Source organism: Chlorocebus sabaeus, chromosome 1, assembly GCF_047675955.1.
Source record: "Chlorocebus sabaeus isolate Y175 chromosome 1, mChlSab1.0.hap1, whole genome shotgun sequence".
Taxonomy (NCBI): Eukaryota; Metazoa; Chordata; class Mammalia; order Primates; family Cercopithecidae; genus Chlorocebus; species Chlorocebus sabaeus.
The window spans coordinates 51,388,823-51,407,237 of record NC_132904.1 but is presented as its reverse complement, the minus strand read 5'-3'; the positions used below and the strand labels follow the sequence as shown (position 1 = coordinate 51,407,237).

General features: G+C 33.9%; 1 protein-coding gene across 7 annotated transcripts in view; it reads right to left on the bottom strand.

Moving 5' to 3' along the window:
* The window catches only part of BTBD10 (BTB domain containing 10), a 76,676-nt gene that overhangs the window by 20,264 nt on the left and 37,997 nt on the right, over positions 1 to 18,415 (bottom strand). For all 7 annotated transcript variants that reach the window (XM_008006415.3, XM_073018182.1, XM_008006382.3 and 4 more), the window contains 3 exons: positions 6,644 to 6,840; positions 4,513 to 4,798; positions 2,203 to 2,305 (listed from right to left, as the gene is read on the bottom strand). In XM_008006415.3, coding sequence (XP_008004606.1) covers positions 2,203 to 2,305; positions 4,513 to 4,798; positions 6,644 to 6,797 — 543 coding nt within the window. In that variant the 5' untranslated portion in view covers positions 6,798 to 6,840. The remainder of the gene's footprint in view (positions 1 to 2,202; positions 2,306 to 4,512; positions 4,799 to 6,643; positions 6,841 to 18,415) is intronic.

Sequence of the window (18,415 nt, the reverse complement as noted above, 5' to 3'; positions counted from 1 at the left end):
GTTGCAGTGAGCCAAGATCGCACCACTCCACTCCAGCCTGGGCGACAGAGCGAGCCTCCATCTCAAACAAACAAACAAACAAAAAGATCTGTCTCAAGTTTCCTGAGGTTCAGAACCAAAGTAACCAGTAACACAATTTCTAAGGTTGCTGCATCAATGGAAGTGAAACATCTTCTGGTACTTGTATGAATATTCACCTGATCAAGATCAACTACTTTCCTGATCTGTCTTCCATCACAGAATCCTCCCTTCCCTCAAACTACTTAAGAAAACGGTATTTTCAGGCTGTGGCACAAACTATCAAACCTTTTTTTTTCTTTTTTTTTGAGACAGGTTTTCACTTTGTTATCTAGGCTGGAGTGCAATGGTGTGATCTCAGCTCACTGCAACCTTCGCCTCCTGGCGCAAAAGATCTTCCCACCTCAGCCTCCCAAGTGTTGGAGGCCGAAAGAATGAGGGTGGTGACTGACTCAGTATACCACTGGAGGCTATATGAGCAAACAGCAAATTGTTCTCATGAAAGCAGGTTGCTGGCAAACTGACAAACTGCATCTGCTGTCCAGAACTAATGCTGAGGACAGTCACGCCCCAGGTGCAGTGTTTCTTGTGATTGTCTACGCACAACTGAAGTCTGTTAGCAATCATGTGAACCTGTGATAAATCAAGCAGCTAACCAACAGCGCCTTCTCCCGGTTCTTTGTCCCCAGTAAATACAAAGGGCTGTGGAAGCTCAAGGTCCTTGCTCACTAGAAGCAAGGAGCCCCCAGCCCCTTCTTTAAACCAGATTATGTTGTCTTTCTTTTCATCCCTGCATTCATCCCCCTTCATTCAGTCCCGTAGTAACCGTCACATCCCAAGTACCTGGAACTACAGGCGTGCCACTACGCCCAGCTAATTTTTGGATATATTCTTTTGGTAGAGATGGGGTTTTGCCATGTTGCCCAAGTTGGTCTTGAAATCCTGGACTCAAGCCATCCACCTGTCTTGGTCTCTTAGCGTGCTGGGATTATGGGCATGAACCACTGTATCCAGCCTTATGAACCAAAATCACTGAATTTAAATTACAAGTAGGGGCTCTGTATGATAAATTAAAATATTAAAAAAAAAAAAGACCGGTTAAAACCTCAAAAAAAGTTTTAAAACAAAGACGTCGGCTGGGTACAGTGGCTCACACCTGTAATTCTAGCACTTTGGGAGGCCAAGGCAAGAGGACTGCTTGAGCTCAGGAGTTCAAGATCAGCCTGGACAACATGGTGAAACCTCATCTCTACTAGAAATACAAAAAAATTAGCTGGGAGTGGTAGCACATGCCTGTAGTCCCAGCTACTAGGGAGGCTGAGGTGGGATGATCACTTAAACCCAGAAGGTCGAGGCTACAGTTAGCCGTGATCACTCTACTGCACTGCAGCCTTGGCAACAGAGTGAGACCCTGTCTGGGGAAAAAAACAAAAAACCAAAGATGTTAACAAATACATTTTGGAGATGACTTTTAATGTTTCTAAGTTTGCTAGTTATGTGCAATAAAATAATAGAATCAAGTAGTCATATTCATTCTCAGATAGTAAAAATGATCGATTTACTGCATTTAAGAGAAAGAGAAGTAAATATGACTCCTGAAATGTTACTAAATACCTGAAAGAACTGCATATGCAAACCTAAGAGATTAATAATCCCTTATCCTATCATCCTGAAGGTCATAAAATTCATTTGCTTCTATTATATTATCTGTGTGTACTAAAATAAAGATGAGAGCATGGCATGGTGGCTCAATGCCTGCAATCCTAGCACTGGGAGGCCAAGGCGAGAGGATCGCTTGAGCCCTGGAGTTTGAGAACAGCCTAGGTAACACTGTGAGACCTCGTCTCTATTAAAACGGAAAACAAAAAGAATTAGCCAGGCATCGTGGTGCATGCCTGCAGTCCCAGCTACTCAGGAATTTGTGGCAGGAGGATTGTTTGAGCCCGCGAGGTTGAGGCTACAGTGAGCTATGATTGTGCCACTGCACCCCATCCAGCCTGGGTGAAAGAGCAAGAAGACCCTGTTGCAAAATAAAAATATAAACAAAATAAAATAAAGATGAATTAAATGGTATTTAAGGAAAAACAATATCCTGGAATAACTCCAGAGAGATATTCAAATAGAATTCTGCTTCTAATCCAAGTACCTACTAAGAAGGGGTCTTATGATTAAGTCAATACTCACCAGAATAGCTCGAAACACAGTGGAACCAATTCCCTCTGCCACCTCATACTCTCCTTTCTCATTAGGTCGTGTAAAGTTATGTTCTCGGCCAGATCCAAACATCCTATGATAGTAAATAATTGAGAAACATGTCAATAGAATACTTCCTTCAAAAGGGAAAATAGATTTCATGTACAAATGTAAAAAGGAATTATATCATTAAATTAGTCAAGAATTTTTATCATTAATGTATTCTGGCAAACATCATAAAAGAAGGAATATTAAAAACATTTTCTTTTTGATGGTAGGGAACACTAGTCTAGATTTTCTCTAAGCAACAATAAAATAAACAACAAAATTCAGAAGCTAAAGAGCTTTCCTACCACTTCTCCTCAGAAAACAACACCAATCAATTAATCAAGGGAAAAAGGTGAGTTTTTAATACTAATCTTATCAGGAAGAAAAAAAAAAGGGAAACCATGTTATCTGTACTTTTTCCTTAAAACTGCTGTTTTCATTGTACAGTTAATGCCATAATGCAGCACATAATAGCAGGCTAACCTGAGACAAAGTGATATGCTACAGGACAAGTCAGTCAGGTTGTTTTACATTTCACAATCTTAACTATAAATGTAACAAATCCTACTCAAAATTATTAGACTTGCATCCTGGAACTGAAAAACAAGCAATCAAATGCTGGGATAGACAGGAATTAAGAAATAGGACAATGGCAAGTTTAAGAAAATAAAAAAAAAAGCTCTTACATAAGAAAATACAAATGACTTTATGTTTTTTTCAAGTCATGTTTGTCGGCCCTTCAACAGTGCAATTTCCAAAATATGTCCTTAACAATAAAAAATGTACTCTAGTACTCTCCAGCAAATATAAAAATCATGATTAAAGAAAGGTGAACCTCTAGATCCTATGGTACGGTTGAATTAAGTATTCTACTTAATAGTTTCCTAATTCAAATAGTTTTCTCTTTCATTGTAACACAGAAAACTATGAACAACAAAGCTTTTTTATGTCAAAGTTTCCAAAAGAATGCCAACTGCTTTTTACAGTTCCCATGAATATTAATTTTCATCCCCAAAGACACACTTCAGTCAATTGGCATAAAAAGAAGGCTTTGCTAATTGAAAAAGAAGAAAAAGAAGATAGTCTTTCAGGAATCAAATGTCATGATTTAAACTTTTTACAAAAGGGGAAAGCTACTCTTTTCACATCAATATGAACACTTAAAAACCTTTTTTTTTTTAAAGAAAATATAACAGCCAAAATTTCAAATATCTACTTTTTATTCTTTCTATATATCTGATGTAAAAATATAAAGTATTATTAACAGTGTCAAGTCATATTCCTGATAATTTGTCGATAATCCTCCCCTATAACACTAAACACACAAAAAAGCCTATAGTTCAAAGATATTTTTTTCATGATATAAAGCATAGTGTCAACGTTGAAGGAAAATATTTAGTTACTCAAAAATGTATATAATATCACAACGGCAGCATTTATTCTGTATTACGAGACAATAATAAATCACACACACACACACACACACACACTGCATATACAATCTAGTAAAGTACAAGTTTTTATCTCATATAAATTTCTATTTCATGCACATGCCCTTTCACTTGATAGTAGTGTAACCAAAGATACTGATTTTACAATTAAAAGATATAGTTTGGACATGGGGAAAAATCAAGTCTCTATTGTCTATATCCTTCTTAGACTGTGGTTCCCGTAACTGCAAACTTTAAATAGATCTACTACTCTGGACCAGCACAAATCAGAAGATGACAATTATTTCCTTCATCTTGCTAACTACTTGTTGACATTCCTTTTTTATTTTTTTTTTAAGTATCTACATCAAACTGATAATTCATACTGACTTTACAGCTAAACAACCTATTGGTTTTTTTTTTTCTGCCTTTAAACAATGCTGATTGTTTATATTTTGTGATTCAATGGAACTCAAGTGCAGGAAACATATTATCATTGCTAAATTCACCTGGTTAGATTAAATTTACAGTCTCAATATGTAAAGACATTTTAGTATCCTGACTTCAATAACTAATATATTTGCTATTTTCTACTGGTACTACAAAGAACATTAGAAATAAAACCAAGTTCAAGTTCTTACTCTATCACTTTCTAGCTGTATTAACTTGGGACAAATAATTTAGCCTCCAAAGCTCAGTTCTTTCATCTGTAAAACAGAAATGTTACATTTCAACAGAGAATTACTGTAAAACTTAAATGAAAAAATAATGGCGGTAAAAGCACCTTATAATTAGTAATGCAAATAACTGCAATAATACAAACCTGCCCAACATTGTATTTGGCTGTGCAGTAAAAATGGATGGGTCTACAACAAATCTAGTGTTATCCACTATTAGTGTCACTCGTTCTGACGTTCTTATATTCCGAGCTCCCTCTTTTGCATTTTCATATACAAACACCATCTCCCCAGATGTCTTACAGCTACCATCTGAACTTGACTGACTACTGTTTCTGCTGCTGGTCCCAGCACTGCTAATGGAACCATTTGGGGATGCTTTTTGAGGACGCGGACTGCTTGGACGAGAGGAACTGTGATCTTTTTCTCGTTCTGAAATAAAGATGTTAAACAAAGTTAGAAAATTTTCTTTTAAAAATTCAAGATCTATATATATGTATCTTTTTAAACGTTTGATTTATAAAAGTTGTTTTAAGTCACAGCATTTCTACTTTTCAGTATCAAATAACATGTTAACAGAACACCATAAACATTCATTTAGTTCCAGGAATAAAACCCAAAACATCAAAATGCTTTCTAAAATCTTTATTTGTAGACTTTTAAAAAAGATGTATAGCTGACTAATGCTAACCCAAACTAACATCAAGATTAAGGAAAATTTTATATTTTTACTCCACTTAAAAATAGAAACCCAAGGAACCAAATATTCTCACAAGTAAAATAAATATGCTTTGAAAGTTATTACAGTAAAAGATTAATAAGAATACCAATTTAAGCTGTCCTAATTACTAAAAGGGATAACACTATTCTGAGAACACAAAGTACAATCTTTAGAATCTCACCATGTTAATAAGGGCATTCTAAAACCAGCAACTTATCTCAAAAAAAGAAGGCCCCCATCCCCCACAAAAAAGAAAGAAATTCACTAAGGGCAGTAAGAAGTATTTATTTATTTTTAATGATTTTTATGTCTACCAAATAAAGTGGCTTTAGTAGCTCATGATATATTGTTTTCTTCTCATTCTCAAGTTTGTTGAATAAAGCACTGCTACACATTTTATGATCTATAATTATAGTCTGAAATAAAAACTAAGATTTTGTGATATGTTTCACTTAGAGACTAGATCGCTAAACTTTAAAGGTGACCTAAAAATGTACCTCCATCTCATCAGTTTCATCAGCTTTTGCCAAATTCGTCTATGACTCAAACTACTTAGAACACTCTGTACAGCATTATTGATTATATAATTAGGTTTGACATATCTCCAGAGATACTCTGACGCCTCCCTTTTATTGCCTGATTCTACAATACTGGTAGCATCCCAAAAGCAAAATTTGCTAAAGCAGTATTAATGAAATAATGTATCATATCCTGCTATTCTACTCCCAGATACTGACTTTTTCATGTAACAAACTGTCAACTCTAATTTATACTTTTGTTGCTGTCTGGCTTATAAGTGCTAGTTTGACTTCAAGGATCAACTGAAACATTGACAACTTCTCTCATAATTAGACCCTAATATTAATGATTCTTATTTACAACAGATTATCAGAAACTACTGCTGCATATAGTAAGTCAAAGTTTTAATTTGTCCCTTCTGCGGGAGAAAATAAAAATCAGCAAGCTCACATGTTAAGGTACCTCTTCTTCAGCTGGTGTTTTATAGTCACACCATGTGTTCACCTGGGATAACAACGGTCATTTATAATAATGAATAGGAAGGAAGGGAAAGACCTGAGCTAGTTACTAACAAAGTAAAACACAACACACCTTCCATCTATTTTTATTATTAAATTTGAGATATTGTCAAAAATCAGAATAAATAACATAATGGCTATTCTACCTTTCAGGTCCTTTGTTAGCATGATAATAACTAAACTCCTATCAATAATTTACTACAAACTATTGCTATATATTTCATAAGACAAAAATTAACTTGAGAACTTTGAAAATCTATATATCACAGTTTCAAAGGCTTTTCAAATTACTTATTTTATAAGACTGTACCAGAGGTTAAAAAATTCACGTTCACTTTGCATTTAATAAGCTTTTTTTTCTTTCACAGCAAGAACCAAGCTCAACTAAAACAGAAACAACTGAATAGAAGAAGCTAATTACACTCTGCTGTATTAGGCACAATTCAATGTCATTACTACTTTAAAAAGATAAATGTATGTTTTTAAGAACTGTTAGGAAGGTTAGTTGATTTTACATACCAACATGGTGCTGTCGTGTTGGAGAAGTCACATTTCTAATACAAGGAGTGAGTTGAGACTCTGTTCTTTCATGAGATGAATCTCGTGATCTGTCACTTGACCTTCGTCTATCTCTGGATCTCTCATGACCCCCACTAGCACCATGTAGACTCATTTTGGTGTGGTCGACTCCTCCCTTAGCAATACGCGAGGATGTACTGATAAGTTAGAAAGGAAAATTAACCATAAAAACAGAACATAAGATTGCAAACATTTTAAAAGAAAAACCCGAGTAACATAAAACTAATATATTGAAGTGCAAAAATGAAATGCTACTTTCCAATTCTGAAACCTAATTTACCTCAAACTTGTAGGCTTTAAAAATTCTGGAATAATGTGTCTTTGAAGACTGCATAGTTGAACTCAGTTTTTTCTGAACGAGAAAACTAAAGCTTAGAAAGGTTAACTAACATATGAGTTAGCAGAAGTTGTAGTAATAGTAGTAGATCACCCAGATATCTTAAATGTTACTCAAATGTTCTTTTGATTTCCTTCATTGTGGGGGAAAAGAGAAGGCAAGAGCTTCTGGAACTCTTAAAAAACTGAGGAATGGGGCAAATAAATTAGTCTCCCTGCCAAACAAAATAAGTCTACATGCTAACTTCAATCAACCAACTTTGAGTTGAGTCTTTTCAAAACACTATGATTTTTTTTTAAAGTTTTTCTGAAAAGCATTTCTCAGCCAGGCGCAGTGAATCATACCTGTAATCCCAAAGCTTTGGGAAGTCAATGTGGATGAATCGCTTGAGGTCAGGAGTTCGAGACCAGTCTGGCCAACATGGCAAAACCCTGTCTCTACTAAAAATACAAAAATTAGCTGGGTGTGGTGGCACACACCTGTAATCTCAGCTACTCAAGAGCCTGGGGCACAAGAATCGTCTGGGAGACAGAGGTTGCAGTGAGCCGAGATCATGCCACTGCACTCCCGCCTGGGGGACAGAGCCAGACTCTGTCTCAGGGAAAAAAAAAAAGGAAAGAAAAGTATTTCTCTGAAAAACCTAACAAACCTACCTACTCTGACTATAAAATAGTCCAGTTTACAGAATATTTTAACACAATTATGTATTAAGTTACACATACTATATGTATAATGCTATGTTAAATGTCCACAAAAAGAAGCTTCCTTAGGAGCTTGTTTTTTAAGTGTAGCAGTAATAGATGAACATGCAGAACTTTAAACAATTCAAGAGTTATCTCAACTCCCAAATATAAAACTACTAAACAGTTCCCAAATACGTAACTACTAAATGGGTATTAGATAATAAATGCTTTAGGATCTCAAAGAAAAAAGACATTGCTATAGAGTAGCCACTAGTGTATCACTAGTGTCCAGCTCCTGACAAGTAGATAAAATTTCAATAATTAGAGTACATTTTGCAAATAAGAAAACTGATGGTAATAAAAATAATAAAGCCAGACCTAAGGCAATTTGGAAATTTACTATGTTAGCATATACTATGGTTTAAGCAATTTGAAAATTTACTATGTTAGCATATACTATGGTTTAAAAATATTAAAGTACTTTTTAGAAACAGAAGGAACTTCATGGCTTTAAAGTAAAATTGTTGTCTAATGCTTATTGCTTGACATTTTGAATGATACTTAATATTCTAGAAACTTAGGTTTCTCATTTGTAAAATGTAGATTCTATTTATTTTCTAAGGTTAATAGGTGAATTAAATGAAGTATAATAAGTAAGCTGACCAGCAATGTACCTGGCACAACATAATTACTCAAGAAATGTTGGTTTATTTAGTTATGACAGATGAGAATATTAAAGTTCAGAACTGCAAGACTTGCTCAGGGTCACATAGTATTTAGTAGAAATTCTAATAACACTATAACCTAAGCCTTTTGATTCATTCCAGTGCCCCTTTCATAATATTATACTGGTCTCCTTTAGCAAAACCATATGAGTTAAAATTTAATCTTGGTGATTCAGAAAGCAAAATCTTTCAGTGTCTCTGGGTCATCTCTTTGGTTCATTTTATTAGCTTTAATATTTTTTGTTATTTTGGTGGTTTCTTTCATTATAAAAATCAGTCATCACCTTGCTATAACAGACTACAAGGACAGAAGATAAAGTTGACTTTGTATTTATCCTGAAAGTTACTTCTAGGGAAATAAAGGCAACCTAACAGCCTTTATCAGTTATTTGTTCCTCATAAACCTACAGAGAAAAATTCTACTCCCACCTTCATTCTAGTGAAAAAAAAAAATCAGAGTACAGCTGCATCAATAGAACAAAATCTTTTCTTTCAAACAGAACAAATCAAAAGATCCTACTGCACTTATGTTTTTAAAAAATCGTTAGAGTAGGAATACTGGAATTTCTGGCTTGTTTTCTAAAGTAGGAAAAAAAAGGAATCCACACTAAATAGAACAAAGATCATATATAGAAAAAATAACTCTTCAAATTATTCTGGTGGCTAAGTTTTCATCATTTTCAACTAAAAGAAAGCACATTATCTAAATGTGACTCTGGTAATTTAATGGACAAGGTACAAGCACAACTACGAGTAAGACAAATACAAGCTAAATGTTCAGTGTGAGTAAGGGCCAAGCAGACTGACTAATTAAAAAAGCGTTTTCACCAGACATCTCTGTAGCTGAAAGACTAGACACCACTAAAATATTGGCTTCATTTCTAAAACACTTAGATTTTAAACGAATTCAAAAGGTGTCATAATACACTTTCATATTTTCTTTTAATTCCCACATAGACTGAACCCTGAATCAGACCTTCAAAATCAGATGTCATGGAAGACAAATTATGTCCTACTATATTTAATTCAATACTTTTAGATTAAGAAAGCACTCTAAAGGCAAAAACAGTTAATATGTACAAAAGAAAATGAGGATGAGCAAGTTCAGAAGGGAAAGCTCTGCTTCAGGCTGCATTGAAGCGTTTGGGACTCATGAACTAAGGATAGGTAAGGACATGAAGACTAGATTAGCCCTAATACCTATTTCCAGCCAAGACAGAATAACAAGGGCTGAGTTTATACTCCTGTCTCAAACAACCCAAGAAACCAAACAGAATATATGAAACAACAGTCTGCAAGACACGGCACATCAGGCAATGAAGGAGAGCAATCACTGAAAAATGGAAAGCAAATGAGATAGGCCCAACAATTGTCCCAAATTACTATCTTGAGAGCATTTGCAAAGTAAACACAGAGAGGGAAAACACAAGCAGAACCCAGTGGACTGTGAGTGAAAGACATGGAGCTGAGACACTGGGATAAGAGATGGCTAGAGTTCTAAAGGAAAAGTAACACAGAGAGAAAACCTCAGAAATTTGCAGAGTCCTCCTTGAGTACTAAGCTGGATACCAGTCACATATGTGAGGACACTATGAAAAGCTGGGGAAAAAAACCAACTCAAAAGATTAGAGGAAATAGTGCCCAGCACTCATACAGGGCCAGGAATAAGTCCTGTTCCCACTAGTTCAGACTGGAAAGCCTAATAATTTTTAGGGCATTGGGAAGAGAATGAGAAGACTCTAAAATGGGAAATAATTACAACTAGACTGAGCACTGTTCCAGTTCCCCTAACAAATTTTAACATCAAGACCAAAAGGACCACACTGTTTCTATATAGCTAAATCCTAAAGCAAAGCTCAAGAATATTTGTAAGTATAAGAAATATCAAACATACAAATGAAGTAAAGTTTACCATGTATAGTATCCAATCAAAAATTATCAGGCATGCAAAGAAGTGAGAACACATAACCCATGAGGAAAAAAAATCAAGTGAAATAAAACGTGAACTGACACATATGTTAGAATGAGAAATAAAAATATTTAAAAAGTCACTATAACCATAGCCCTTCAAAAAGAAATGTAGAGACACACAGGATTAAAAAGATGCAAATCAAGCTTCCAGAGATAAAAATGTTTACATGTCAGATAAAAAGTATACTAAATGGCCCTTTAAAATGACTATAGTTAACAATAACTTACTATATATATCAAATGGTTAGAAGACAGAACTTTGAATGTTCCTGACATTTTTTAAAAATGATCAGTGTTTGAGGTGATAGATATACTAATCACCCTGATTTGCTCACTACACACTGTATACATGTATTGAAATATCACTCAGTACCTCTAAATGTGTATAATTATTACATGTTACACATCAATTAAAAATAACTTTAAAAAAGAAAAGCACATTGAATGGAATTAACGGGAGATTACACATTATAGTAGAAATGATTAACAAATTTGAAGACAATGCAATAGGAAATATTCAAAATAAAAAAGAGAGAAAACAGAAAAATAAACAGCATAAGTAAGCTGCAGGTCAATTTCAAGTGGCCTAATATAGGTATAAATGGAGTCCATGAAGGAAGTGGGAAGGAAAAAAAGGGAAGTAATATCTGAACTTTCTCCAAATTTGGCAAAAATTACAAACCCACAGATTCAATATGCACAACAAATTCCACACATACTTCAAAGAAAAAAATGAAAACAAACCCTGTCAACCTAGGTTTGCCATAGCTACTAAAAACATCTTTCAAAAATAAGAAGGATCTGCACTGATTTGTCGGGGAAGAAAAAGAAAGTACAGACATTTTCAGGCAAAAAAAGACAAAGGAATTCATCATGAGAAGACCTGCACTACAAGAACAGTTAAAAGGTAGTCCTTCAGGGAGAAAAAAAAAGCTAATGCCAGATGAAAATATGAATCTACACAAAAAAATGAAGACCACTAGAAAAAGTAACTGCATGGAAGAATATAATTTTTTTCTAATTGTTTAAATCTCTATAAAAGATTAAACAATAATGATAATAATAATAGAATATGGGGTTTATAACATACACATATAACTACAGCAGCACAAAGTCTGGGAGAAAGAAATCGAAGTATATTATTGTAAGGTTTTTACACCACACAAGAAACAGTATAACATCACTTGAAGGTATACTGTGATAAGTTAAAGATGTATACTGTTAATACTAAAGCAACCACTAATATAAGAAAACAAAAAATTACAGTTAATATACCAAAAAAGAAGATAAAATAAAATCATAAAAAAAGATTTGGCTAATCCAAGAGGGCAAAGGAAAAAAGGGATTGGGAGGAAGAAGGAAAAAGAACAAATGGGACAAACGGAAAATAAATAACAAGATAACACTTAACCTTAACCATGTCAATAATCACATTAAATACAGATAGTCTTAGCATTTAGATGTAAACAGTCTAAACCATAAAAGGTGAAGATTATCAGATTGGATATAAAAACTAGATCCCCAGCCTGGCAGATCACTTGAGCCCAGGAGTTCGAAACCAGCCTTTCGCAACATGGCAAAGCCTCATCTCTACAAAAAATACAAAAATTAGCTGGGTGTGGGGTGCATGCCTGTGGTCCCAGCTACTCAGGAGACTGAGGTGGGAGGATCGCTTGAGCCTCGGAGGTCAAGGCTGCAGTGAGCAGAGATTGCACCACTGCACTACGGCCTGGGCAACAGAGGGAGACCCTGTCTTAAAATAATAATAATAATAATAAAAGCCAGGTCCAACTACATGCTATATGGTACAAAGAGATTCAATATAAAAGAATGAGGAAAGATACACTATGCTAGCACTAGTTCAAAGACAGCAAGAGTGGCTATATTAATATCAGACAAAGCAGAGTTCAGAACAAAGAATATCACCAATGTATTTCATAAAGGGGTTAATTTATTAAGTGCACATAACAATCCAAACGTTTTTCTGCCTTATGAGAGAGCTTCAAAATACAGGAGGCAAAAACTGATAAAACTATGACAACTAGACAATTCCACAATTATCATCAGAGATTTCATCACCTCTCTCACAATATTTAACAGAAAAACTACACAGAAAATCCGTAGGGATTGATGAGATTTGAATAACATTATCAACTGACTTGACCTCACTGACATTTACAGAACACCCAAAAAGGGCAGAAAACTCATGCTTTTCATGTGCACACAGAACATTTATCAAGATAGATCATATTTTGGGCAATAAAACAAGTATCAATAAACTTAAAAGAATTTAATCTTACAAAGTATGTTCTCTGATTACAATGGAATTAAAGCAAAATTCAAAGATAGAGATATCTAGAAAATTCCCAAATACTTGGAAATTAATATCTTTACCTAAACAACTTACAGAGCAATAAATGAAAAGGAAATTAGAAAATTTTGAACTAAAAGAAAGTGGGAAAAAACCCAAAATACCATAATTTGTGGCATGGTATGACACTGTAACAGTACTTAGGGGCCAATTATAGCATTAAATTCCTATATTAGAAAAGAAGAAAGGTCTAAGAAAAATGACATTAGTCAATAAAATTGTTAAACCTCCACCCAGACTGCTTGGGACAAAAATTGAGAAGATACAAACTACCAATGTCAGAAATAAGAGAGGCTACAGATACTAAAAGAATAATAAAAGAATATTATAAACAACTTTAAGCCAATAAATTCAACAACTCAGAATGGACAAATTTAAACCTACAAAAAAGCTTACTTAAGAAAAGGCTGAATAGCTCTATGTTTACTAAAGAAATTTAATTTGTAGTTTAAAACATTCCCTCCAAGAAAACTCTAGGCTCATATGGCTTCACTGACAAATTCTACCAAGCATTTAAGACAGAAATAATATCACCCCTACACAGCTCTTTCAGAAAATTGACGAGAAGATAGTATTTCCCAACTCATTCTATGAGACCAACATTGCCCAGACACCAATATCTAGAAAATTCCCAAATACTTGGAAATTAAATAATACCTTTACCTAAACAACTCACAGAGCAGTAAGGAAATCAAAAAGGAAATCAGAAAATTTTGACGTAAAAGAAAGTGGAAAAAATATTACAAGAATTACAAGAAAAGAAAACCACAAATCTTAGAACACAAATATCAATATTCTAAACAAAATTTTAATACATCAAATCCAGGAATACATACAAAAAGAATAATAATCAAAGACCAAATGCTCTCCATCTAAAATCAGAAACAAGAATCAGAAATAAGAATGTCCACTGTCACTCTTCTTCAGCAATGTACTGAGGATTCTAGCCAGTGCAATATGGCAAGAAAAGACATTCAGATTGATTAAGATGTAAAACTATCTTTATTTGCAGAAAACATGATCATCTATCGTAGACTCTAGTAAAAAAAAACAAAAAAAAAAAAACAAAAAAGGTTACTAGAACCAGTAAGTTCAGCAAGGTTGCAGAATACAAAATCAGTATTTTAAAATGAACTTTATTTCTACATATCAAGAATACGCAACCTGAAATTGAAATTTTAAAAACACCACTTACAAATAACACCAAAACCTGAAATACTTAGGGATAAATATGACAAAAGATGTGAAAAACTCACACATTGCAAATTATAAAACATTATTGAAATTAAGAAGACCTAAACAAATGGAGAAACCTACCGTCTTTACAAGTCAATTTTCTCCGTAAGTTAATCTACTAGATACAACATAATTCCAATGGAAAACCAAGTAGGCTTGCTTGTCAAGAGTGACAAGTTGATTCCAAAATTCATATGCATATGCAAACGACTTAGAATAGCCCAAATAACTTTTTTAAAGAACAGTTGGAAGACTAACACGATCTGATTTCAAGACTCATTAAAAGGCTGTAGCAATGAGTAAAATGTGCTACTGGCATAATGACAGGCACATGCATCAATGAATCAGAATAAAGGCTCCAGAAAAGAATTCACATACATATATACAGACAACTCATTTTCAACAAGGGCTCAAACACAATTCAGGGAAGAAAGAGTTTTTCATCAAATGGTGCTGGAACAAATGAATATACAATAGGTATTTCACGTTCAACAATTCTAGAAAAAAAAAAAAGGAACTCTGCGTAATAGTTCCCATCATATACAAAAGTTAACTCAAAATGGACCACACACCTAAATCTAAAACTTAAAACTACAGAACTTCTAGAAATAAAAAGCACAATGCATAAAAGAACAAACCGACAATTGAACTTCATCAAAATCAAAAACTTCTGATATTCAAAAAACAGTGTTAAAAGAATGAAAAGAAGCTATGCGCAGTGATTCAAGCCTGTAATCCCAGCACATTGGGAGGTTGAGGTGGGACGATAGCTTGAGCCCAGGAGTTCAAGACCAGCCTGGGCAACATAGTGAGACCATTTCTACACAAAATTTTTTTAAAAATTAGCCAGGAGTGGTGGCAGGCATCTGTGGTTTCGGCTACTTGAGAGGCTGAGGTGGTAATATTGCTTGAGACCAGAGGTTCGAAGTTGCAGTGAGTCATGGTCATCATGCTACTGCACTCTAGCCTGGGCAACAGAGCAAGATGCTGTTTCAAAAAAATTAATAAATAATAGAGACTAAAAACACAAGCCTCAGACTGGGAGAAAATATTTGCAAATCATATATCTGACAGAGGACTGACCTGTAAGCTATATAAAGAACCCTCAAAATAATGGGAAAAAATGTGAGATATGCAGATAAAAAAATAAGTACATGAAATGATAGCATCACTTGCCATTAAAGAAATGCAAACTAAAATGACACTGTTACATCATTACACATTAGAGTGGCTAAATGAAAAGACTAACTATATCAAGTGTTGGTAAGTATGTGTATGAAATGGAACCCTCATACACTTGTGGTAGGAATGGCAAATGGTACAACCATTTTAGAAACTGTTTCAAAAAACAGTTTGTTTCTTAAGAAATTAAACATAAACTAGCCATATGATTCAGTCATTCCATTATGTATTTACCCAAAAGAAATGAAGACATTATCCATAAAAAATGATTTGTAAACAAACATTCTTAGCAGCTTTATTTGTAACAGCTCAAAACTTTATTTGTAACCTAAATGTCTATGAACAAGTGAAAGGATAAACCATTTGCGATATATCCACACAATGGAATACTGCTCAACAATAAAAAAGAATGAACTACTGACACAAGTTACAACATGAATAAATCTCAAAATAATTACACTGAATCAAAGAAGCCAGATCTCTCCCCACCCCCAAAAAATAAATTATATAAAATTCTAGGAAATACAGAATAATGTATAGAGCAACAGAAAACATATTGGTGGTTTCACAAAAAAGGGGTATTAAGAGTTCAAAGGGAAGGGTTACAAAGGGCACCAAAGAAGCTTTTGAGTGTGATGTATATGCTCATTATCCTAATTATGGTAAGGTTTTATGGGTGTATATATATGTACCAAATTGTATACCAGAATTGACCTCTTGGCCAAAACACAGCTGCCTGAGAATACCATAATAGAAAACAAATACTTAACCATTTCAATTACACTTAAGTAACAAAAGTCATGCCTTTCTTCTTCTAATAGTCCTTTCTTTTCACACTTTTCTTCCTTCTCTTACCAATCTATATAGATTCTGGCATCCTTTTCTTGTAATATGGTCCATGGTCCCAAGAAACCAAAAGCATTTCTACAGATTAAAAACATCTACCATCACCAACTGATCACCACTTGAAAACTTCACAAACCAACATATACAACCCAGTAAACTTACTACCAAAGCCCAAATCAGAACCCTTAATCATGATCCTCTGAGATCACAATTTTCTTAAACTGAGGAATATCAATCACTTCCAAGCACCTCTAGTTACATAAACAAATCCACCTTAAACAAAAAAGAAAATATTTCCATTTTTAAATTTTGCAGATTTACGACTTAATAATGCTTCTGTTTTCTTTACTATCAACTTTTCACTTTGTTTCAAAATCATGCTTTGAAGCATAAGGTGAATCAACAGGCAGTAAAGTTTCTAAAAACCTTTAAATCTTATTAAAATGGTCACTCTCAGAAGCAAATATCTATTGCTTCTCGGCCTTTTGACTAAGATCAAGTATAGAAGCAAATATCTATACACATCAAACTTTAGAATGCAAATCTGGTATGAACTTCTGCATATGATTTCGTCACCTAATTTGTTTAAAAATTCTAATTACAGCAACAGTTTTCAATGGCAGGCAGGTTCCTAAGAACTGAAGAAAAACATAAGGGTCTCGTTTTGTTCAATGAAACTAGATACTCCTACAAGGGGAAAAAGTTTATGATACTAAACTAATACGAACAGAGTTTTTAAAATCCAACAGTACTGCAAAGTTTGTAACAAAAACCAAGCCATTTTTTGAATGGGTAAACTGTAGAACAATCATACAATAGAAAATTATTCAGCAATTTAAAAAAAACTATTGATATCTACAACAAATGTGAATGGATCCAAAAGCATTACACTGAATGAAAAAACCCAAACCCAAAAGTTTATATGCTATATCATTCCACTTATATAATGTTCTCAAAACAACAAACTTATAGGGATACAGAACCAAATCCGGGGTTGCCACAGGTCAGAGTTGGAGAGAGGGTGTAACTATAAAGGGGTAACATAAGAGAATTTCTTTGTGGTGATAGAACAGTTCTATATCCCGATTGTGGTGGAAGTTACATGAATCTATACATACGATAAAATATCACAGAACTATGTACCAGAAAAAAGAAAAAGTGCATGTAAAAATTGATAAAATACAAGAAAGGTCAATAATGTAGTTATTAGTATTGTACCCATGTCAGTTTCCTAGTTCTCATAATGTACTAAAGTTATGTAAGATGTTATCATTGAAGGAGGCTGAGTAGAGTACCTGGGAACTGACAGTAAGATTTTTTGTGACTTCTTGTAAATCTAAAATTATTTCACAATGAAAAAGCTTAATATATATAACAAAAGGGGCGATAATGTGGAGGCAAAAAAACACTAAACTATGATAAATTCAGGAACATAAAAAGGTATCCATAAAATAAGGACAGGAATGCTGCAATTTTAAAAAAATTAAAGAATAAGAAAAAGTTCTGAGAAATTCAAAATAATAGCAGAAATTTTTACAAGGTTACTAGAAGGGTTGAAAGAAAATATTGAATATATCCTTAAAAGAACAAAAATACAAAGAAATGGAAAATAAGAAAGCATTTAAAAAGAGAACTAATGAAGGAGGTCAACATTCAACTAATATATGTTCTACAGAGAACAGAGAAAATAGACGGGAGCACATTTTCAAGGAAATAATATAAGAAAAATTTCCATAAGTAGCTGATATAAGTAGCACTCATATCAGAAAACTATTGACAAATACACAAAACTGTAATATAAAAAACTATACATAGCTCTGTAAAAAAACATGTATGTCTCCATAAAAGGCTATATACATGTTTCTGTCCATGTTTCCTGGCTCATAACTCCTATTGCCCTTGTTATAATGTTGGGGGCACTTTAGGCCTCAGAAAACAGACTCTCTCTCTCTCTGACCTTCACCTGACCTCTTTTCATGGCTCCTTTTTCTCTCCAAGGCAGGCCTTAGAAACTAAAAATACATTCTACTCTTCCCCTGGCTTTCTGTAACGGAGCTGACCATAAAGAAATCCCCTGACCTACTTTGCTTATAGGCCATAGGCCCCTCATTTCAGAAGGTGTCCTGTCCCATACCCTGGAGTTTGAGTGTGGTTTTTTTTCCACTGACAATATTCCTATCCATTTGAATTAGTCGGACCTCAATAAAGAAGCAATATTTTAAATCCTATTTTTATTCTGGGAGAAAAATTTGCTGATTTTTTTTTTTTTTTTTTTTTTTTTTACTATTCTAACAAATACCATATCCCCTGTTGCAGTTTTTTAAACTAAAGCTTTTAAATGATTTTATATTAATATATTTT